Source organism: Orbicella faveolata, unplaced genomic scaffold, assembly GCF_042242905.1.
Source record: "Orbicella faveolata isolate gen_17 unplaced genomic scaffold, um_ofav_v1 contig_34, whole genome shotgun sequence".
NCBI lineage: Eukaryota > Metazoa > Cnidaria > Anthozoa > Scleractinia > Merulinidae > Orbicella > Orbicella faveolata.
The window spans coordinates 9,131,841-9,150,622 of record NW_028301563.1 but is presented as its reverse complement, the minus strand read 5'-3'; the positions used below and the strand labels follow the sequence as shown (position 1 = coordinate 9,150,622).

General features: G+C 39.3%; 1 protein-coding gene and 2 long non-coding RNA genes across 3 annotated transcripts; 2 read left to right on the top strand and 1 right to left on the bottom strand.

Annotated features, from left to right (window-relative positions):
• Positions 1 to 9,952: 9,952 nt before the first annotated feature.
• On the top strand, positions 9,953 to 10,927 carry LOC149104644 (uncharacterized). The gene is made up of 2 exons (XR_016201306.1): positions 9,953 to 10,385; positions 10,848 to 10,927. It is a non-coding gene; the product is annotated as an uncharacterized LOC149104644 (long non-coding RNA).
• On the bottom strand, positions 10,641 to 11,807 carry LOC149104643 (uncharacterized). The gene is made up of 2 exons (XR_016201288.1): positions 11,506 to 11,807; positions 10,641 to 10,889 (listed from the first exon to the last, which is right to left on the bottom strand). It is a non-coding gene; the product is annotated as an uncharacterized LOC149104643 (long non-coding RNA).
• Positions 11,808 to 11,923: 116 nt separating this feature from the next.
• Positions 11,924 to 18,732, top strand: LOC149104642 (ribitol 5-phosphate transferase FKRP-like). The gene is made up of 3 exons (XM_089270968.1): positions 11,924 to 12,023; positions 13,526 to 13,968; positions 16,666 to 18,732. Exons 2-3 carry the CDS (start codon positions 13,725 to 13,727, stop codon positions 17,142 to 17,144), a joined length of 723 nt encoding a protein of 240 aa, XP_089127094.1. The 5' UTR covers positions 11,924 to 12,023; positions 13,526 to 13,724; the 3' UTR covers positions 17,145 to 18,732.
• Positions 18,733 to 18,782: the final 50 nt, after the last annotated feature.

The following is an 18,782-nucleotide window of genomic DNA, read 5'->3' as shown; positions in this document are numbered from 1 at the left end:
ACGCGGTCAAACTAATATAGACAAAACAGGTACGAGCTTAACCTATTGATTATCACTAGGGTTACTTGAATCGTTTTGTGAAAAAACACAACTTGAGCTAATTACTATTGGTAGTTTTCCGGCACAGAACATAGAGATGCAATGCGTATTGGAAACCACTACAAATCACCATGAATGAGAATATAACAGTTGTCCGACGGACAAAAAATAATCTCACATTAGCACGTGCAGGTGGCAACTGTTATAAACAACCGATTAAATTTAGCAGAAATATTAATTGAAATGACAGTAGTCCGACGTTGTGATGTTTCTAACAGGAAAGGAAAGCGTGAGGATAGAGTCTGTTCGTAGATCAAAGGAAGGTGTTCGTTGATTATTAGCATTTCTTTAGTGAGACATTGTAATAATTTGTTTCGGCATGCACTTTTTGAGTACCGTATAGTTGCTAATTAAATTCAGTTTTGCGTTTTGCGCTTCACGAGTATGTGTTTCTCAATTGAAGAGTTAAAAAAGCTAGGTATGCTGTGCAACGCGTTGTAGATGTCGGTGTGTAACCAACATAGTCCATATCGCTTGAACCGCATTGTGACTGATGATTTCAGCTCCTTGGGTTTTAACATGCTTCTGATCGATTTTTCTGCTTAGGAACGCGGGTTTTAAAAGTATTCCGTCTTTGTTGCTAAGGAACTGTAGTTGTTTCGTCGTGCTGTTGGCCGATCTCTGATGCTAAACGGAATGATGATGATTGCGCTTTTATCGTTTTCAATGCAATTCCCCTTTAACACGCTGGATCTACCGTCAGTGGCTTGATTGTTCGTGAATCTCTTATCAATTACGTTTGCAGGGTTGCCGGGATGTGTGATTAAAGGCATGAAAGAAGTTTAGAATAGGGAATTATTTCGGGTCCAGACAGGAATTGACATCTAACAGTTATTATTTTAATTATTATTTAGTTATTTAAGTAAACGTGGAAGGCAATATTCTACACCATTTACCGGCACTGAGATAGAAGATTGTTTTGCAGAAAAAAAAAAAAATAATAAAATAAATAAATAACAGTTTGATCTGATTAACAGAGATCGAGAAATCTACCGGTGATGCCATTTGATAACGGAACCCGAAACTAGAAGTAATTCGATGCAAACGTAGCTACTCTAGATCAACGACGCGAACTGGAATTCTCAGGGGCTCTTGTATTCTGGGGAGAACGACTGATTAATCACGTGATAAGAACCGTCAATGTGTTGGACCAAGAACACAGAAATATGACTTGAACAATACAACGGATAAAAAATAAACATGGCAAGGACCAGGTGAAAACTGCCGCCTACTTATACAATGGGACTAATGTAAGTGAGGCAACTAGGCATTTTCTTACACAGACCTCTGCAAGGTGATTTTCCGATAATAGTGCGACGAGACAACCACTCGTGAAGTTAATTTATAATCAGTTCACTGTGCATCATTGTTTGATCACTAACGGTCTTTTTCTTTGTTCACACAGATATAAGCATAGAGCCAGACCTCACCAGCACTTTCAAAAATTCTACATTTTTTTTTTTTATGGGTTTCTTATACGGTTTAAGTAAACGCGGTTAGCAGAGGGTTTGGATCGATGGAGTTTAATTGATAGCTGAGAAGCTTGGAATTGACGAGGTGTAGATGATCGAGCGGCAATCAAATCTTCGCAGTTGAATTCATACTCATTACTCCCACCTGTTTGGACAACTTTGAAATCGGCGGCAGAAAGGATCACGTGGCCATCAAATGGTGAGCCACTAAAGAGACCCACACTTTTCACAGTGCCAAGCGTGTGAGTGTTTCTATTTTGTGCGAGGTACTATTTCACCTCACCCGTTTGGGAATTAAAAAAAACACGCTATCAATGTCGCTGCGACCTTAGACATTCCATGAAATGAAAGAACATTCTCTTCCTCTCCCAAATCGGCTGTGAGCTGAAATTTTTGTATGAACCATCGAACTCCCCCATAATACCAGTTATGTTCAAAGCGTCGTGTCCCCTACCAGTTTTGACTAAAATTTATTTGCTTCCTTCCACTAACCCCCTTTTCGCCAAGTCCCTATAGTCACCTATACTGATGACGTCGTTTTGGCGTGCACTTGAATCTGTACCACTTGTGACGCATTCCTAGTAGTGTCTATTTCAACACCTTTAAGCTCGTGATCAGAAATAAAATCTATATCGACAAAAACATGAACCCCATCATATTCAGTGCCCTTTTTAGATTTACCATAAAAATCAAAGCCGACCCACCCCGTCGTTTTACCCAAACCAGTAAAAGGTGGGTCTTGTGGCATTTTAGGACTATGCATAAAGTTATTTTCTCCCACACACAAGGATTGATCACCCCTTAGTTCTGCTAGGATTTCTGGTCTGTCCGGAGATGGAGTACCCAGATATCCTCGTTCATAAAAAGACGCTTTGGATATTGTGCCAACGTCTTTCATTTCCAGATTATAACCTGAGTCTGCAATACAAGCAGTCTGGTTGTTGACATAGACGTCACTGTACTGTGATCCCATTTTTCCCAGGGTCTCCATCCACTCTCAGTTCGAGCCTTGCAAGCATCCCTCAAGTCCTTGAGTTGCCCAAGTCTCTCATTGTAAGCTTTCACTGCCTCCTTGCCGTAGCCCAGAGAAGCAAGAAGCTCTACCAATGTTGCCGCGATACCAAGTAAGGCCCCCGCTATAATCCTGATTGGACCAAGTACGGCCGTTCGTGTGACTATTGCGGCAATAAATGTGGTTAGGCCAATTACTCCAGCAGCAATGCTCAACGAGGCTGCAGCGATACTTGCAGGATTATTATCTCTGATATTAATGTCCAGTCCCCAGATATTAAGACCGATTGACAAAGTGTCGGTGAGTGGCCCAAGCACCTCGAGAACGGAAGTTTCTCGCAACCACTTACTTGCTTTGGAAAAGACTTTGCCAACCCGTTACTCAAAAGAGGATATCTGTTAATATCAGCTTTAAATGCTTTTTTTTTTTTTTCAAGGCTTCCTGTGCTCTTTGAATGTTGGTTTGGTCGATGTTTGGTTTCCTGAATTCAAGCTCCAAAACCTCGGTATACACTTCAAAAGCTTTTGTGACGTTTCGAAATTTCTTTCTGTTTTTGACGTAGTCAACTGTTTTCTCCGACACGGGCAAAGCCACTCCTCCTCCAATATCCAAGAGATAATGTCAAAGCTGTTTGTGCAAGGCTTTCTTTGGCTTTGTCCAACTTTTCCTGCTCCATTAGGGATATTGCGGCCACGCTACGGGAACGGGAGTGGGTGTCAATGAGTGTATTGGGTATAGATGCTGCCATGGAGTACTTTTCAACTGTTTTGGTGAAGGAGGCCAAGCCACCACTTGAGTAAACATATGATATGAAACAGAAAATTGCCAGACATTGCAGGTTTATTAACCAAAAGCAAACCAGAGAGGCTTTGATGCCCATCATTTGTGAGGTGACTGGTCCCTGCTTAGGTAAGAAATTGTTACAATTAACACATTTCTCAGTTATTGTCTCTCATGCAAGTCTATGTCCTGTAAGGCAAATAAATTCAATTAATAAACAGTTGTTCAATAGGAACGGGCCGTCTTTTTTTAACAGGGGGGGGGGGGGGGCGGTGGAGAAAAAGCCTCTACCGGTTCCTCTACGTACTGGCTTCACTGGTATGTAGCTAATACGAAGGAGCTTCACCTATGCTCTTCTTTTAAGGTAAAGCTTTGTAACCTAGTTCAAGGATGTCGAAGCAATGATGATGGAACTTACATGGTATATCTTACATCTGAGGACGTTTCCTTTGAGAGCATGGGACGAGGACTTCATATCACGTGGTCAATACACCTAAGTCGTTATCTACAGGCAAGAGCAATCGGCGTCAATTAGCCATCTTTGTATTTACTTAGTTTCAAAAAAGCCAAAACATTTTGAAACGGAGATTTTCGAAAACGACGACGTTACGATAATCGTGGTTTCCCTGACCGGGTTTTCCTCAAACACAATTCTAAAATGACCGGCGATGGTTGCGTTTTTATATTTCTCCCTCGTAGTCTGATGGCGTCTCAATTTTATGCTTTCTAAATTAACAAATTTATATGTAAGCACTTCGTTAACGTACGAAGTAGTTTAGGCATGAACGAAAGTTATTATTAAGGTAATTCCCCTGAAATAAAACTGCACATAGATTTTTGTTCAACCTTTGTCCAATGAATATTTATCATATGAGAACTTAAATTATACAATAAAAAATGGGGGTGCCCATGCTCGTTAAGGAGCAGTGAGGCATTGAAAATGTCCCATTTTAGCGTTATTTAATGCTCATTACAAGAACGCATTCTAAGTTATTGTAAACTCTTTGTGAGCCCAGACTCATGAAAACACGCCTCAAACTACAGTCAATACTTGTGTCGGACGCAAATAAACTTTTTAAGTTTGATTTTGACAGACAGCTGAATCCTTGTTAAAATATTGGAACCAAATTGTTCGCCACGGCTATCAAACTTCAAAATAGAAGAGACTAATACAGTGCAGCTGCTATTTTCCTTATTTATTTAATTTTCAACGATAGAAATCAGATCAGTCTTTTCTCACGCAAAGCTGATGATTAGTTGACTAAAATGACTGGAAAAAAAATTGGGATGCCCGAGCTCGTTAGTGAGCTATAGCCACTTTTCAACTGACAGAACTCAATATCAAGGCAAATCCGCTATGTTTTCAATGTGCGCGTACACGAACGCGCGCTAATGACGCCATAAATTATGCGCAGTAAGGGTGCGCAATGCAATACTGGGGAATGACCTCAATAGTGACAATAGAGCGATTTTCGATTGAGCAGTGAAAGGTAATTACTTTGGTTTTGGGTTTGGTTTTTATTTTGTTACGGGTTGAGAATGGCTGACAACTCTAATTAATTAGAAAGTAATTCGTTTGGTTTTGGTTTTACCAAAATCAATTTAATACCACTTTAAAGTATATGATTGTGTCAATAAAGGTCTCTACCCGAGTTTATTCACGCTTGTGCCTTCAGCATCTCAATCAGGGGAATGCATGAGTTATTTTTTTCGTAACTGTTACTTTTGTAGAGCTATGTCTGTTCTGTAGATATAGCACTGGCACTCCTTTTCGACATATTACATGTATTGCAATAAATGAAGTCATGACACATGTACGAAGTGTTTCATTCTAACTTGTTTTCTCTTTTCCTTTTTTAAGTCCCCTTTGTGCCGTTTCAATCATCAAATCGGATGATAACGATGCTTATGTATCCAGTTTCTACCAACCTTTCCACTCCCCCCTCCCAGACGCCTGTCACCTCCTCCCCTCTCGCTTTCGAATTCATGGTCTTACCCTTAGATCTATTACATCAGTGCTACCAATCCAAGAATTCTTCAAACTATTCATGGCATTCAATAAATATTTCAAAGGGCTATTACTACAGTTTTTCATGCTAAAGCGTTGCTTTGGAAACTAACCGATACAACAAAACTGCAGTATTTTATTGATCTATTGATTTATTGATCTATTGATCTATTGATCTATTGATCTATTGATCTATTGATCTATTGATCTATTGATCTATTGATCTATTGATCTATTGATCTATTGATCTATTGATCTATTGATCTATTGATCTATTGATCTATTGATCTATTGATCTATTGATCTATTGATCTATTGATTTATTGATTTGTCCCCACGATCCCTTGATATTTTTGGATTTTATCCCTTGTTCCCCATTAATAAAACCCCTTGTTCCCAAATATGTTTTTAGCTCATGCTCCCTTGATCCCGAAAAATTTTTGCACCGTTCCCTTGATCCCCAAAAATGTTTATCATTGTTCCCCATATTTGTTTACTTGTTTTATCTTTCTATTCATAGTAGAAAAAATCGCTTTCGAACCGCCTCTTTCTTCTCCTTGAGATCCGCTCATGCTGTACTTCATTGGCCGCAGTTTCTGTCATCTCAACTGTCTCAGCTGCCTCTGCGACAGTTACGACTTCACTGGTATGGTGAAGCACATCAAGGAGAAGGATAAGATCACCTTCTTCAAGCTCCAGGATATCTTCACGGTAGTTATAGCAGGTTAGGGCACAAACAATGTTGCTTACATCGACATATCTCTCTGCATCTTCCGTGAAAAGCACTGGATTGAAAGAATCTTGAATGAACACTTTGGCTTTCACCCTCTTCATGCCAACATTCACAATCTCTTGCAGACAGGCCATTATGAACAGCTGACGAGTATCACTGGAATCAGCTTTAACACAGACAATCTGGCTTTGTTTGTAAAAAGTCTCTGTTGTTTCCCTATGCGGCACTGGGACTGCTGCTGCTTTACTCAGCACTGTGAAATCTAGGGGCTGTACAGTCGGAGAGTCAGTTGCATACAGAGTTCCTGGATTGTCCTTTGTTGTCATGTTTCGCACTGTTTTCTGGGGAACACTCTGACCATACATTGCTCTCCAGTTCCTCATATCACTCACTTGCTTCTCAGATAGTTTGTGTGGCTTTGGAGGGCATAACTTGGGTAAACCCTTGTAATGCGTGGTGGTGAAAACCTGTGGGTAATAGGACTTGGGAGCTGTGAAGTAAGCAAATGGTGTAAAACATTGCTTCTTCAGCATACATACATACATACATACATTTTATTTGTTATCAAATTAAAATTACGATTGTAAATTGCCCGCGGATAGCTGAGCTAATCTAGGCGGGTCATGTTTGGACGAGTTATTACTATACAACTAGGTACAACTAAATACAACTGAAGGTACCAAGAGAACTAAAGAGACTAGAATTGACAACGATGACTAAAGACAACTAATAAACGAACGATATTACAAATAATAATTAACAACAGTTACGACGAGAGACTACAGATACACTAAAGCGAAATTATTGAGTATTAATGAATACATACTAGGAGGAAAATAAATTCAGCTTTACTTTTGAACGATTTCTGTAAGAACAATATAACAGTCTTCTGAAGCTAGAATTTCAAAAAGTATTTGTTTTATTTTCCTCTTAAAGACATTTTTTGGAAGCTTTCTTAAATATATAGGGATTTCATTCCAAATTTTTGGCAATCAACCGTTCCTTGATTGCCCTGCTGAATCTGTAATCGAATTCAAGCTTTGATAGTTTCTCGAACTGTGTCAGTTTCCGCCATCTTGAATTTTGCCACATGAAAGAAACAAGCATTCCCAAGATGCCTTGCGAAGCTCGTAATAATAATCATTTCGAAATAATCTCGCCTGACACGCAAGTACGTAATAGATTTTATATTTTAGGGGTTCGGAAAGTTAAAAAAAAACAACATATTATTGAAAATAGATTGGTGTTCCCTTGTTCCCAAATATCTACTCAAGAGTTCCCTTGTTCTCTGAAAATAAACTGAACATATCCCCTGTTCCCTGAAAAAACATGCTCCAGTTCCCTTGTTCCCTAAAACCCCTGGGAGGGGCTCAATACTTTTAATCTCATCGTATTTAGCTAAAAGTTTTTGCTTACCTACTTACTTATCAGATGGGAATTAGTGATAAGGGGATTTATTAATGATCGGATGAGATTAAACTGAAAGCAGGGTAGGTATGCTACATCCATGTACCCCCCCCCCCTGGGAGGGGCTCAGTATTACATGCTTGAGGGAGCGTGACTAATGTGCGAGCCTGCGAGCCGGGCCCCGAGTCGCGAGCCGCGAGCCTATTTTTGCGAGCCACTCTAGATTTTTCTGTTTTTTTTTTTTTTTTTTTTTTTTGCGAATTTTTAATTTAACGTTAACGTTTTACCCAGTAAATGCTACACTCGGCAGAAGGAACAGAAATTTTCGATGTTCTTTCATGCGTGAAATTCCGCGCAAGTAATTTTTCTGTCAGTGTTAAATTTATAATTATAATTTCATCATGTTTCATCGAACGGATTCTGCAGGCAAGTTTATATTTTCATCTACGAGTGAAATTTTGAGTTCCCTCTTAAATTTTTGTATCAAAATGTTGATTATGTAAAATTAACTACTACCCAAATGTCAAACACGAAAACGTTCAAGTGAGGCGAATTTTAGGTAATCAAGATTATACTCTAGAACATTAATCAAGCACCGCCATGAAAGATTCATATATTTGTTTTTTGCTTGCCAGTTGTCCATTGCTTTGTCTCTCGGGAAACCAGGCTCTTGATTTTTTTTAATGGTTCCCCGGTAAAATCGAACGACAGGACGATCGCTTATTTCGAGCAATTCAATAGTTTGGGGATAAAACCCATCCGCCCGGCCATAAAACAAGAAAAAAGCAAACAAACAAACAAACAAACAAACAAACAAACAAAAAAAGCCGAAGTTGGTTTTTAACCATATTTACACATCAGTTTCGTTTAAAGTTTGCTTAAATCACGACAATCTCGCTGGAGTATAAATCATTTATGTACTTCATTGACCCTTCATTTCGCTATAACGCGAAACTTCGCTCAGTGAAAGTCAGTACAATTAACTACGCTGAAAAATATCACAACTCCTTGCAAACTAATTAAAGAGTAGCAAAAGTTTCCCTCGCGTGCAGCTACCAAAGTCTGGTAATTCAAAAGCAAGATGGGAAAAATGTCCGTCCTAAAATATCTGCGTAATTGATAGAAATAACTTTTTAAAAAAGGAATTCTCCATCACCTAGCTCACTTGCTATGTTTAAGTGCACCGACACATGAAGACTGCGGGTGTTTTCCATTATGCCAAAGATTCCGGACATTTCGGTCGAAAGTCAAATGGGAAGGTCCGTTTCGGTTCCCTCCGACCTAAATATTGCGGTCGGACCGGTCCGACCGAATTTGCCGTTCCATTTTTGACAAACCGGTTCATTGCCCTACTTCTCTTCACTTATATTATGTAGGGAATTCGGAAAAAGGAATAAAACATGAGGACATTATGGCCGTTTTTGTTTTTTTGTTTTTTTTGTTTTTTGTTTTTTGTTTTTGTTTTTGAGGGAATCTTTCGAGGCTCGCAAAAAGAGACTCGCAGCTCCAGGCTCGGGCTCGCAGACTCACAAGTCGTTGTCCACGTTAAGTTCCGCTTTGGCGAAGGGGATTCCCAAGCAGCGGATGACAGTCTTGTTTGACCCTTAGCCTAGAACTGTTACGAACCCGCTGACAGGTCCATGGGTCGTGTTTATAGTCTGTGTAGTCTTTGAAGATACGCACAGAAGGAGCATCGAGAAAGCATCGAGAAATTAAGAAATACCGCCGGGGTAAATACCGCCATGACTGTCCTGTTGAAGTCAGCTGGCAATGTAGGTTTCAAAACTGCAAGTAAGATTACCTCAGCGTCTATTTAAGGTATCTATGGGCGGAAACAAGCAACAGCCGGAAATACGCTAGTTTGCGTATTTTTAATGATAGCACAAATGTGTGACACACGGGGCAGTGTTGTGTTACGCTTCAACCAAGGGACTAAATAAAGGTCTAATAAGCATAATTTATGCAGAGGCAGTACGTCTAGTCTGCGCTTATCAGTCCGGAATATCCCGATATATTAGGACAGCCATGACGTCACGAAGCTATTGTTAGCAGGGAAAATGGCGGACCTTTCATGCGGACAAAGAAAGTATGTTGTTTCCAGTCTCGCATAGACTCTAGCCAGCATTAAATGGGACTTTTTTGCGACTAAACGTTGAGAAGGAGAATAAGCGGCCATTTTGGTAGTGAGAGAACGTGAACTGTCTTCTAATCATTCAGGTTTTTTGGTGTCAAGCGACGATGTACACGCGATTTTGTGGTCAATTATTAAGAGTAGGCGTTATTTTCTAGTATTTGCGTATTTTTAATTGAGCTGTTTATATTTTTTTACTGGTTCTAGTGTTGTTAAAGTTTCATCAGGCCAAATTCCACGGTTGTAAACAACGCCAGTATTTTGTAAACTCTCTTTGAATTTGAGACCTTACAAGTCTACTTGAACCGCTGTTGTTATAAGGCTTGAGTAATGCATTGTTCCTTCATTTTTATGACAGTTGTTTTCAATTTGTCTCTCTTAAGTACATGGAAGAGCATACTCGACTTCTCGAGGCACTTTACCGAGTTTGTGGGGAAAAAATGGAAAAGAGAGGAAAGAAGACGTCGCTAAGTACGCGGACGAAATTAAACAAATTTGGGCGGGAGGTCTCTGTGTTGGTGGATTCACCGAATGTATACCCCAGTTGTATCACTGGAGAGCCAACAGCCTGTTGAAAACCACCTACAGCACAGAAGTGGCAGAGAAACAGACAGGCCAGGGGTAGTGCAGTGATTCCCTGTAAATGATTCTATCGGTATCCCAAGGAATGGCACAAAGGGTAGAGGAGATTGTTTGTGCTCATTTACCAGACGTTTGAGGGCCATGCAAACATTTAAGTTAAGGTTTGTAGGGGGCATTGTATTCTTTTTTGGCATTTTTTTAAAACCTATACACACTGCAGCTGTTCTTAGTAGATGATGATTCTTTTCACCTCCCCATGAATCTTGAATGTACCAGAAAGTACTATTTTTGCAAAATAACTATTATGAAAGCAAAGACTGAAAAAGTACAAGAGCTTAGAATGTAGTGTCGAGTGTTGAAAGTTACTAATTGTGAAACTAATGCAAAACATTAATTGATTGTGAACAGGAAACATATCAGTTTGGTTAAGAGTATGTAATAAAAAATAGAAAACATATGAGTCATCAGACCACTTGAGGGCACTCTCTTAATTAGTTAGTGAGAACTAATGTGGTAACTAAATTCAAAATAAAATCATATTTTAAAAGGAAAAATACATTTGTAATAATATTGACATCTGTGAGCAATGTAATAATCTTCTAAGCGCTTGTGATTTGTTTCAGGTCCTGCATTCTGCCAAGGGGCAAATTCAAGGTTGAGAGTACCTAAAGAGTGAATAAAGTAAAATGGATTTCACTTTCAAGATTGAGTTTGTTTTGTATCGGTTTAAATAAATATATAATAAAACCTTGGGACATGTGGATGGATTGTCAATGCTCCCTTGTCAACCTGTCCAGGAATTATATTTTGATATTTTTGGGTAAATAACTTGTTAAAGTCAACAATTATATGTGGACTTTCATAATTTAAATGTGGAAATCAGACATGATATCTTTTAGCACAGCAACAAATAGATACAAGAAATATTTGAGATAAATACCAAAATGGAGAAATTTCAGATTTACAAAGAATATGTTAACGGAATTTTTGACTATCTATACATCTGAAAACACTATTTTTCTAGCTTAGTTTATTTTGTATAAAAGAACAAGAATTTCTCACTCGTATGCGTTATTCAAAATTCTGCTTCAATTATGATTTCATTTCCTCGATTTAGCCAAAATGTATAACATTTTGGACATTTACAATTTATCTTTGCTGGCATATAAGAACACGCGCGTGCTGTCGATTTCGGCCCAATAATCCCTAGATAAGAGGAAAGCCTCAATTCTCATATCGATCATTTCTGTGCTTAGAAAAATGCAGAGTAAAGATGCTTACCGATTGTACCGTCTCTTTCCAAAGAATGATAACTGCAGCTCGTCAAACTTAGCTCGCATTGCGTTCCGTAATGCTTCCTTCGGTCCGAGGATAATCGTTATCTGGGCACAATTGCCTGTGACATGGAACGCGAACACAAACTTTCCTTTAATTTTATTATTTGGACAGTATTTAACTCAATTCGAGATAAATATACACCTCCTGAGGGCCCGCATTCATGGCATTGGAAAGTATTCGCGACTCTCTTTGTCCGCCATCTTGAATCTCTTGGTTTGTTGTGAAACACAACACTCCAGCCAAAACACGCATTCGCATTGGTTGAAACGTGAGTTTCGTGACAACACAACCGTCCTAATATATCGGGATATTCCGGACTGCTTATACCATGTGGCAACGAATCAAATTAGCATACCACAAAGATACCCCAACGCGGAAAATATCATGTGGTTATGGTATCGCGCTTTCAATTTGATTCGAAAGGCAAAACACGCTCCTCGGGCCGGGAGGTCTTTTTAAAGGTAACATTGAATTACACTGAGTTTATAGAGGGTACAAAAAGTACCCTATTAATTTTAAAGCTGTACTGCTGTTCTTGTACTCGAGAGCGAACTTTAGGAAATGATTCCCAAGCTTAAGGTACATTTCTCTAGTCCTACGCAACGCTGATGCATTTGTATTATTGAAGCGTTTCGCTCGAGTAAAACGTCTTCTTTCTTTCACTAGCTGTCAGTTGTTTGGTTAACGCAATTCTTCGATCATATACCCGGCAATCGGGTACGGCTTTTGCATGGAGTTGCTTATAGCCTGCCCGCCGGTCTGAAATTTTGACACATTTTCCACGGAATGCCATATTGAAGCTCTTAAACAATCTATGATTGCTTGGAAAATCTAAGGGATACCGATTTCGTTTTTGGTTTCCTATTTAATTCAGAATTTTCTGAGGTTGAGTATGAGCATACTAAATTAAAATCGCCATGTCCTCGGCCCAGCCTATTCTCGACATCTACAATTTATAGTCGGAGTCATAGCCCGAAATTTTTGTACAATTTCGACGGAACAACTTAGCAATGGGACCTCCTGAGATTATTTTACGATCTTTCAGAAATGCCAAGTGATTCTCAAAACTGTGGACGAATCTTCGGAGCAATCGCTTCATGGTCATTCGTGTCAGACTCACTTTGATAAAAGATTGCGTGACTTGCCCATGTTTTGTTTCCGTTTCTTCTGGTATCACAAGATCACAAAGCTTTATTGTTTTCATTACATTCCATGTTATCTAAGTATCATAATAATTGGAGACCGTAGTAAGTTTCGCTTATTCATAGCGCGACATGTCGGGGAGATTTTCTCTTTTCAGTCCTCCATTCCGATGTCGGCCACCATACCGCACGATTCTCGGAATCGAAATCGAAACCACTGCATCACCATTACAGAAAAACCACATTACGTTTACCGTGTATACCAGAGAAATTTTAAAGTTATATCATTGATTCCCCGATTAGTCCTCGTCGTTTTTCGAAGAGTCTTCACCTATCCGGTCCAAATACCGACTATGTTCTTGAGTAATCGCTGAATACCCTCTCACTGCTGGAGAAAATCATCGTCAAAGCTACGACTGTCACTCCTTCTATACTACAAGTAGGGAGCTTAATTGAGAAAACCACGACGGTAACGGCAACGGCAAAGTCGCTAAACAAAAGGTTTAATGAAGATAACAATGACTGTGCACGTGCGTTATGATTCCTGGTGCATTTCTTTGCCCTCCTCTGCAAAACAACAACGTGAATGACCAAATTCTGCATTGTCTGGAGAACGTGAACCACGACCGCTAATTTTTCACATTTACAGTGTTTTAGTAATTCCTTGCAAGAGATCTCATCAATATGGAGACGGTAGGGCAGCCTTGAAGCAGTGATATCTGCGAATGTTGTGTGTCTAAAGAAAGACTACTCTTAAAGAATGAATTCTTTTTTTAATGATGCATCCGGTTACTGATTAGACTCCTTATTTCTATATGCAGGATTCGCTGCATGCAGATGAGCATTCGAAGCCAGGATCCAAGTGAGAGAGACAAAACCACCAGCTACAAAATACGCCTGTCTCAACATGTTTTGCTTTGAATAATACAATATTGTTCCCCGCGTTATTTCGTCAAAGCTGTTGCGAAGCATTCTGAGTTCATCATATCAAAGGCTGATGACCAGCAAATCAAGCCGAGCATGTTTTGCTGTAAGTTGGCACCTCGAAGACAACGCAACCTAACAAACAAAGGATTGACAGTCATGTTAATCATCTTGCTCGTAGTTCTTGTTAGTCTCCACCTGGTTATTCTTCCATCTGCGAGTGGTGGCTATAATGACGAGTGTTATTTAACTGATGAAAAACGTCAAAATTTGAGGATTGTGGTGCAGAATATCTCGAGGGTGTTTGACAAGTTTGGTGTTCAGTATTGGCTCGACTATGGTGAGTTGCTGTTTATGCTTCTAATTAGAATAGAATTAATTGTGATATTAAGGTTACGGTATACCTTCGGGTCGAAAATTTTCTTGAAATTTGGATTTTTGGGTCAAAGTAGCGGTCGAAGAATAATCTCTAATTTGTGACAAAAAAATTTGAAAAAGGCATAATATTGGCGGACAAATGGCGGTTTTACGTTTTCACCGGAAGTAAAAGTTTACCTCTTGATTGACAGCCCTATGGTGTGTATGCAATCAACCGAGACGATTTTCGCGGGAATTACCTGAATGAATGTCACGAATTGACTACTCAGTTGAACAGCATAGTTGTTCTGACTACCCAGTATTTTTGGTATTAGGTGTAACTCTATTAAGTTATAAGTAAACATAGACCACGTTGAAACCATGGACCAGTTCGAAAAAGCGAAAACAGCGAAGAACGAATGAAAATACATCAATGAGTGAAGAAGCGAAAGTTCGCCACGAGGATGAAGCTATAGCTATCGAATAAGGCGGGCAAAATATTCGTGGTAAGAGTAAAAAAAGGTTTTGTAAAAATTTCGGAACTTGACAGCAATAACAGGGATGCTAACAGAGACTCTTCTGATGAGTTCGATATCGGCGAATCGCCGGACTCATTGAGACCATTTGAAATATTATTCATGCACAGTTGACCACACACAGTTGCTCCCCGCGCTTTCTTTTGTTTGCTTTCTTCGCTCAGCCACTCTAGCGTTCGTATCCTTTTTAGTCTTCCCCATTTAGCGAGACCAGCTTCAAAAAAAAAACCGAACTACAGAAAAATTATCTCTCCGCCTTCGGTTCCTTGAGCGCATTGCGAAACACAAGAGCTTTTCGGAGATTCGCGCGTAAATTTCACCAGGAGGTTAACGGTAGTAAACTTTTCCTGCACTGACTGGCTCAGTTATCTGAGAGCCCAGTTGAAGGCGTTTGTGGGCGGAGTTTGTTTGCGAAGCAGAAGATTTTTCTTAGCGCTGTTTCCTCGAATAAATTTTTTTTCGCTTGAAGCAAACACTTTAAAGAGTTACAACTCAAAGGGAATTTGTTCAATTGCCCTCAAATTTGGACAGTAGCTAGTTTAACACATAAACTACGAAGGCGTGTCTGGGAATTGTTAATTTCGAAATACCTTTTCTTCGAGAGCGATTTTTGTACGATCACTCCACATTTTTTTCATCCTATTTCGAAATGTTCTGTAACTTTTTACTGGAATTGAATATGCCAAAACGCAGACACGTTTTTTAAGCGCTTTGGGCGGTGAAACCGAGGAAAAAAATAAATTGGCGAAAAACGAAATTCGCTTTGACTTGTACCTTTCGAAAGGTGATTCGGGCGCTCGCATTCAGTGGTCGTGAAAAATTCGGAAATTCATTTTATTTCAAAATTCTTGGTGAAGTTTGACAGCCAGCTCTATAAGCTTTAATTTGATATAGGGGTTTGAGTATCTACCGCTTAAACTGCACGCGTTACATCGCTTGCACGCGAGACACCCCTGAAGATATACTGTAATATAACCTTAAGACCTTAAGATACGTTCGCACGTACACGTGTATGCTTTATTGCTACTTATTTTCGAGGGAGTAATTTTGCGGGGCCTAAATTTGTCTATAAAATACGCGAAAATAAACTAAATATCGCGAGATTTGTCAGAATACTGATCTTTATTTTATAATGAACATTTATACTTAGTCTCAGAATTGGCACAAATGATTATAGTTTTCCTCGTCGATAGTTAATTGCATTGATACTTGTTCAAGTGTCAAATATATGTTCAAATGTATGATCTCTTTCATATATTCACTTGTAGTCTTCACCACCTACGGGTATATTACGAATTCACTACCCAGCTGGCTTGATAACTCAGTTGGTAAAGCGCTGCGCCGGTACCGCAGAGGTCATAGGTTCGAATCCCGTTCAAGTCTGAACATTTTTCAGGCTTTAATTTCACGATAAATAAAACTGCGATGATCAATCATATCTTCATACCTTTCTCCGCAGTTCAAATTTATGATCTTTCGTATATTCACTTGGACACTTGACGAAATAAAGCAGAGCTATACAGAGTACAGGGCAAAGTCTATGAGCCCTTTACAAGTGACGTGAACGTTGATTAATAAAGAACTAAATAGCAGGCATTGGATTATACGTGATTCATTGCCGCGAAAACATTTTTCGCGGGTCTCTAATTTTGCGGTTATAAGTGAGTAAGTCGTATTCGTTTTAAAAAAAGGCGAGAATTATTGTTCGAATTAAAAAACGATTTCTTCTTAGAGAATACAATTTCCTCTCAAAATGGCGGCAATGAGCCAGCGCGGCCGAATTTATGAGCTCGGAAACCTCTCTCCGACCAATTCAGAGGTGAAACTCTTAACATGTAGAACCGTGGATTTTCCAAACAAAAAGCAGATTTGCGGTGATTTACAAGTAGCTCCGAGTACTGTCAGAAAGAAAATTCACCATTTTTAACGGTGTTCAATATTCAAATAATCAATTCATTAATGTAATATTGAGGGGTACGCTAATCCCTTGGTTTTACTTTAAAAATTTGCTTGGCTAAATAGAGGTTCTGTGGAGAGACTAAGCATGCATTAATTAACGGATTCGTTTAGCCTGCATTGTTCGAAAAGAAACAACGTGACAGCAAAGACTTAAGATTACTTTTGTTTGTATTAATTCGTTTCAGGAACCCTTCTTGGTGCTTATCGCACGGGAGACATTCTGCCACACGACCACGACGCAGATATATCATTTATTTTAAGAACACAGAGCTTAAACGCCTATTCGGAGTTGACGAGATCAGGAATTAAAGCAAATGGTTTCATGGCAATCTTTGGGAATGCGACCGCTGATTTCGTGAGGTGGATACCAGCAAATAGGACAACTAGCGGCAAAACAGAGGTAATGCTTCACAAATTCTATCCAGCCTCGTCAGGGGACAACTTCATTCTTAAATACCATCATACCTTGGAGACGTTTCCTGAATCCTGGGTCATGCCACCTGCGAGGATCAATTTCCGCGGAGTCAATGTCGCAATTCCCAACTCCCCGGAACGTTTATTGTCTTTTAGATACCCTTACACTTACGGACTGTTCGGGTTTCAATTTCCATACAAATGGAGGTGCTGGGTGCCCTGTCTTTTAAGAGCAAGCAATGGATGCTAAAATTATACGCAGCGGAAAGTTAAGATGCTAGTAATAGTATCGTGTGGTGCTATTGATTATATTGGTTAAGTGTATTAAATGAGTGGATGAATCCCTAGTGTGTGACCATTAAAGTGTAGACTATTGAGCAGTACTTTCATGTGGTACCGTTTATTGTGCTGCACAAAGTGGTTCTAACTTTTAAGTCTTTGGATGAAACCCTAGTGTGTTACCATTTAAATGAACGCTATTGAGCAGTAATTTCATGTGGTACTGTTTATTATGCTGTACAAGGAGGTTCTAATTTTAAAGTCTGTGGATGAAACCCTAGTGCGTTACCATTCAAATGAGACCGACTGAGTAGTACTTTCATGTGGTACTGTTTATTATGCTGCACAAAGTGGTTCTAATTCTCAAGTCTTTGGATGAAACCCTAGTGTGTTACTGGCATTCAATTGAAAGCTATTGAGCAGTACTTTCATGTGGTACGGTTTATTATGCTATACAAGGTGGTTCTAATCTTTAAGTCTGTGGATGAAACCCTAGTGCGTTACCATTCAAATGAGACCGACTGAGTAGTACTTTCATGTGGCACTGTTTATTATGCTATATAAGGTGGTTTCTACTTTTAAGTCTTTGGATGAAACCTTAGTGCGGTACCATTCAAATGAAAGCGAGAAGTACTTTCATGTGGTACTGTTTATTATGCTATATAAGGTGGTTTTTACTTTTAAGTCTTTGGATGAAATCTTAGTGTGTTACCATTCAAATGAAAGCGAGAAGTATTCATGTGGTACTGTTTATTGTGCTGTGGATGAATTCCTAGGCTGTGACCATTCAAGGGAAAACTACTGAGGATTACATGTACTTTCGTGTGCTACTGTACATTGCATCAGGCGGTTGTAACTAAAAGTCTTCATATACATTCAATTAAATATACACGATAGGTCCATTTTAAAACCGACCGATGTTTTCTAGATGTTGTAGTTGTTGTTGTTGTTGTTGTTGTTGTTTTTTTTTTTTAAGGGGAACTAAATATTTTCAGGACCTTTGCTAAAATGTGATGAACTTATTTTACTTGTTGTTAAAAATCTGAAATAACATGCTGTGATTAGCCAAAAAGTAGCGATGCGTGATGTCCTATGCAAGTTATATATATAAGACCGATGTTCTATAGAAATTCCAGAAATTACTTTGAGAAGTGCTAAGTATTTCTAGGACCTACGCAAATATATATCTGGATTATTGACCAAGCGTGAGGTCAAGATGGCTGGCTATTGGCCAAGTGTGTTTTTTGCGTGTTTATGGACCGAGACGGAGTCGAGGTCCATAAACACGCAAAAAAAGGACGAGGCCAATATCGAGCCATCTTGGCCGAACATGCTTGCTCAATAAAGGATTTATTATATGGCTTTCGGAGAAATTTTTCTTGCGGGACACGGCGGTAGTCCCGAGCGGGCAAGACAGCTCCATCTTGCAGGCTCGGGTAGCCAATCACAGCGCAGGATTTGATTCATCTTGCTCGCTCACGGAGCTAGCCCTATAATAAGATGAACTTATTATATTTGTAATTGAAAGTCTAAAATAAAATGTTGCGATTGGCCAAAAAGAGCAGCTTTACATGATCTCTGATGCAAGTTTAATCATCGATACGTGGGC

Coding starts and splice junctions, on each gene's coding strand:
- LOC149104642 (XM_089270968.1), top strand. CDS start 13,725: ATGTTTTGCTGTAAGTTGGCACCTCGAAGACAACGCAACCTAACAAAC. Junction 13,969..16,665: donor TCAGTATTGGCTCGACTATG/GTGAGTTGCTGT, acceptor AATTCGTTTCAG/GAACCCTTCTTGGTGCTTAT.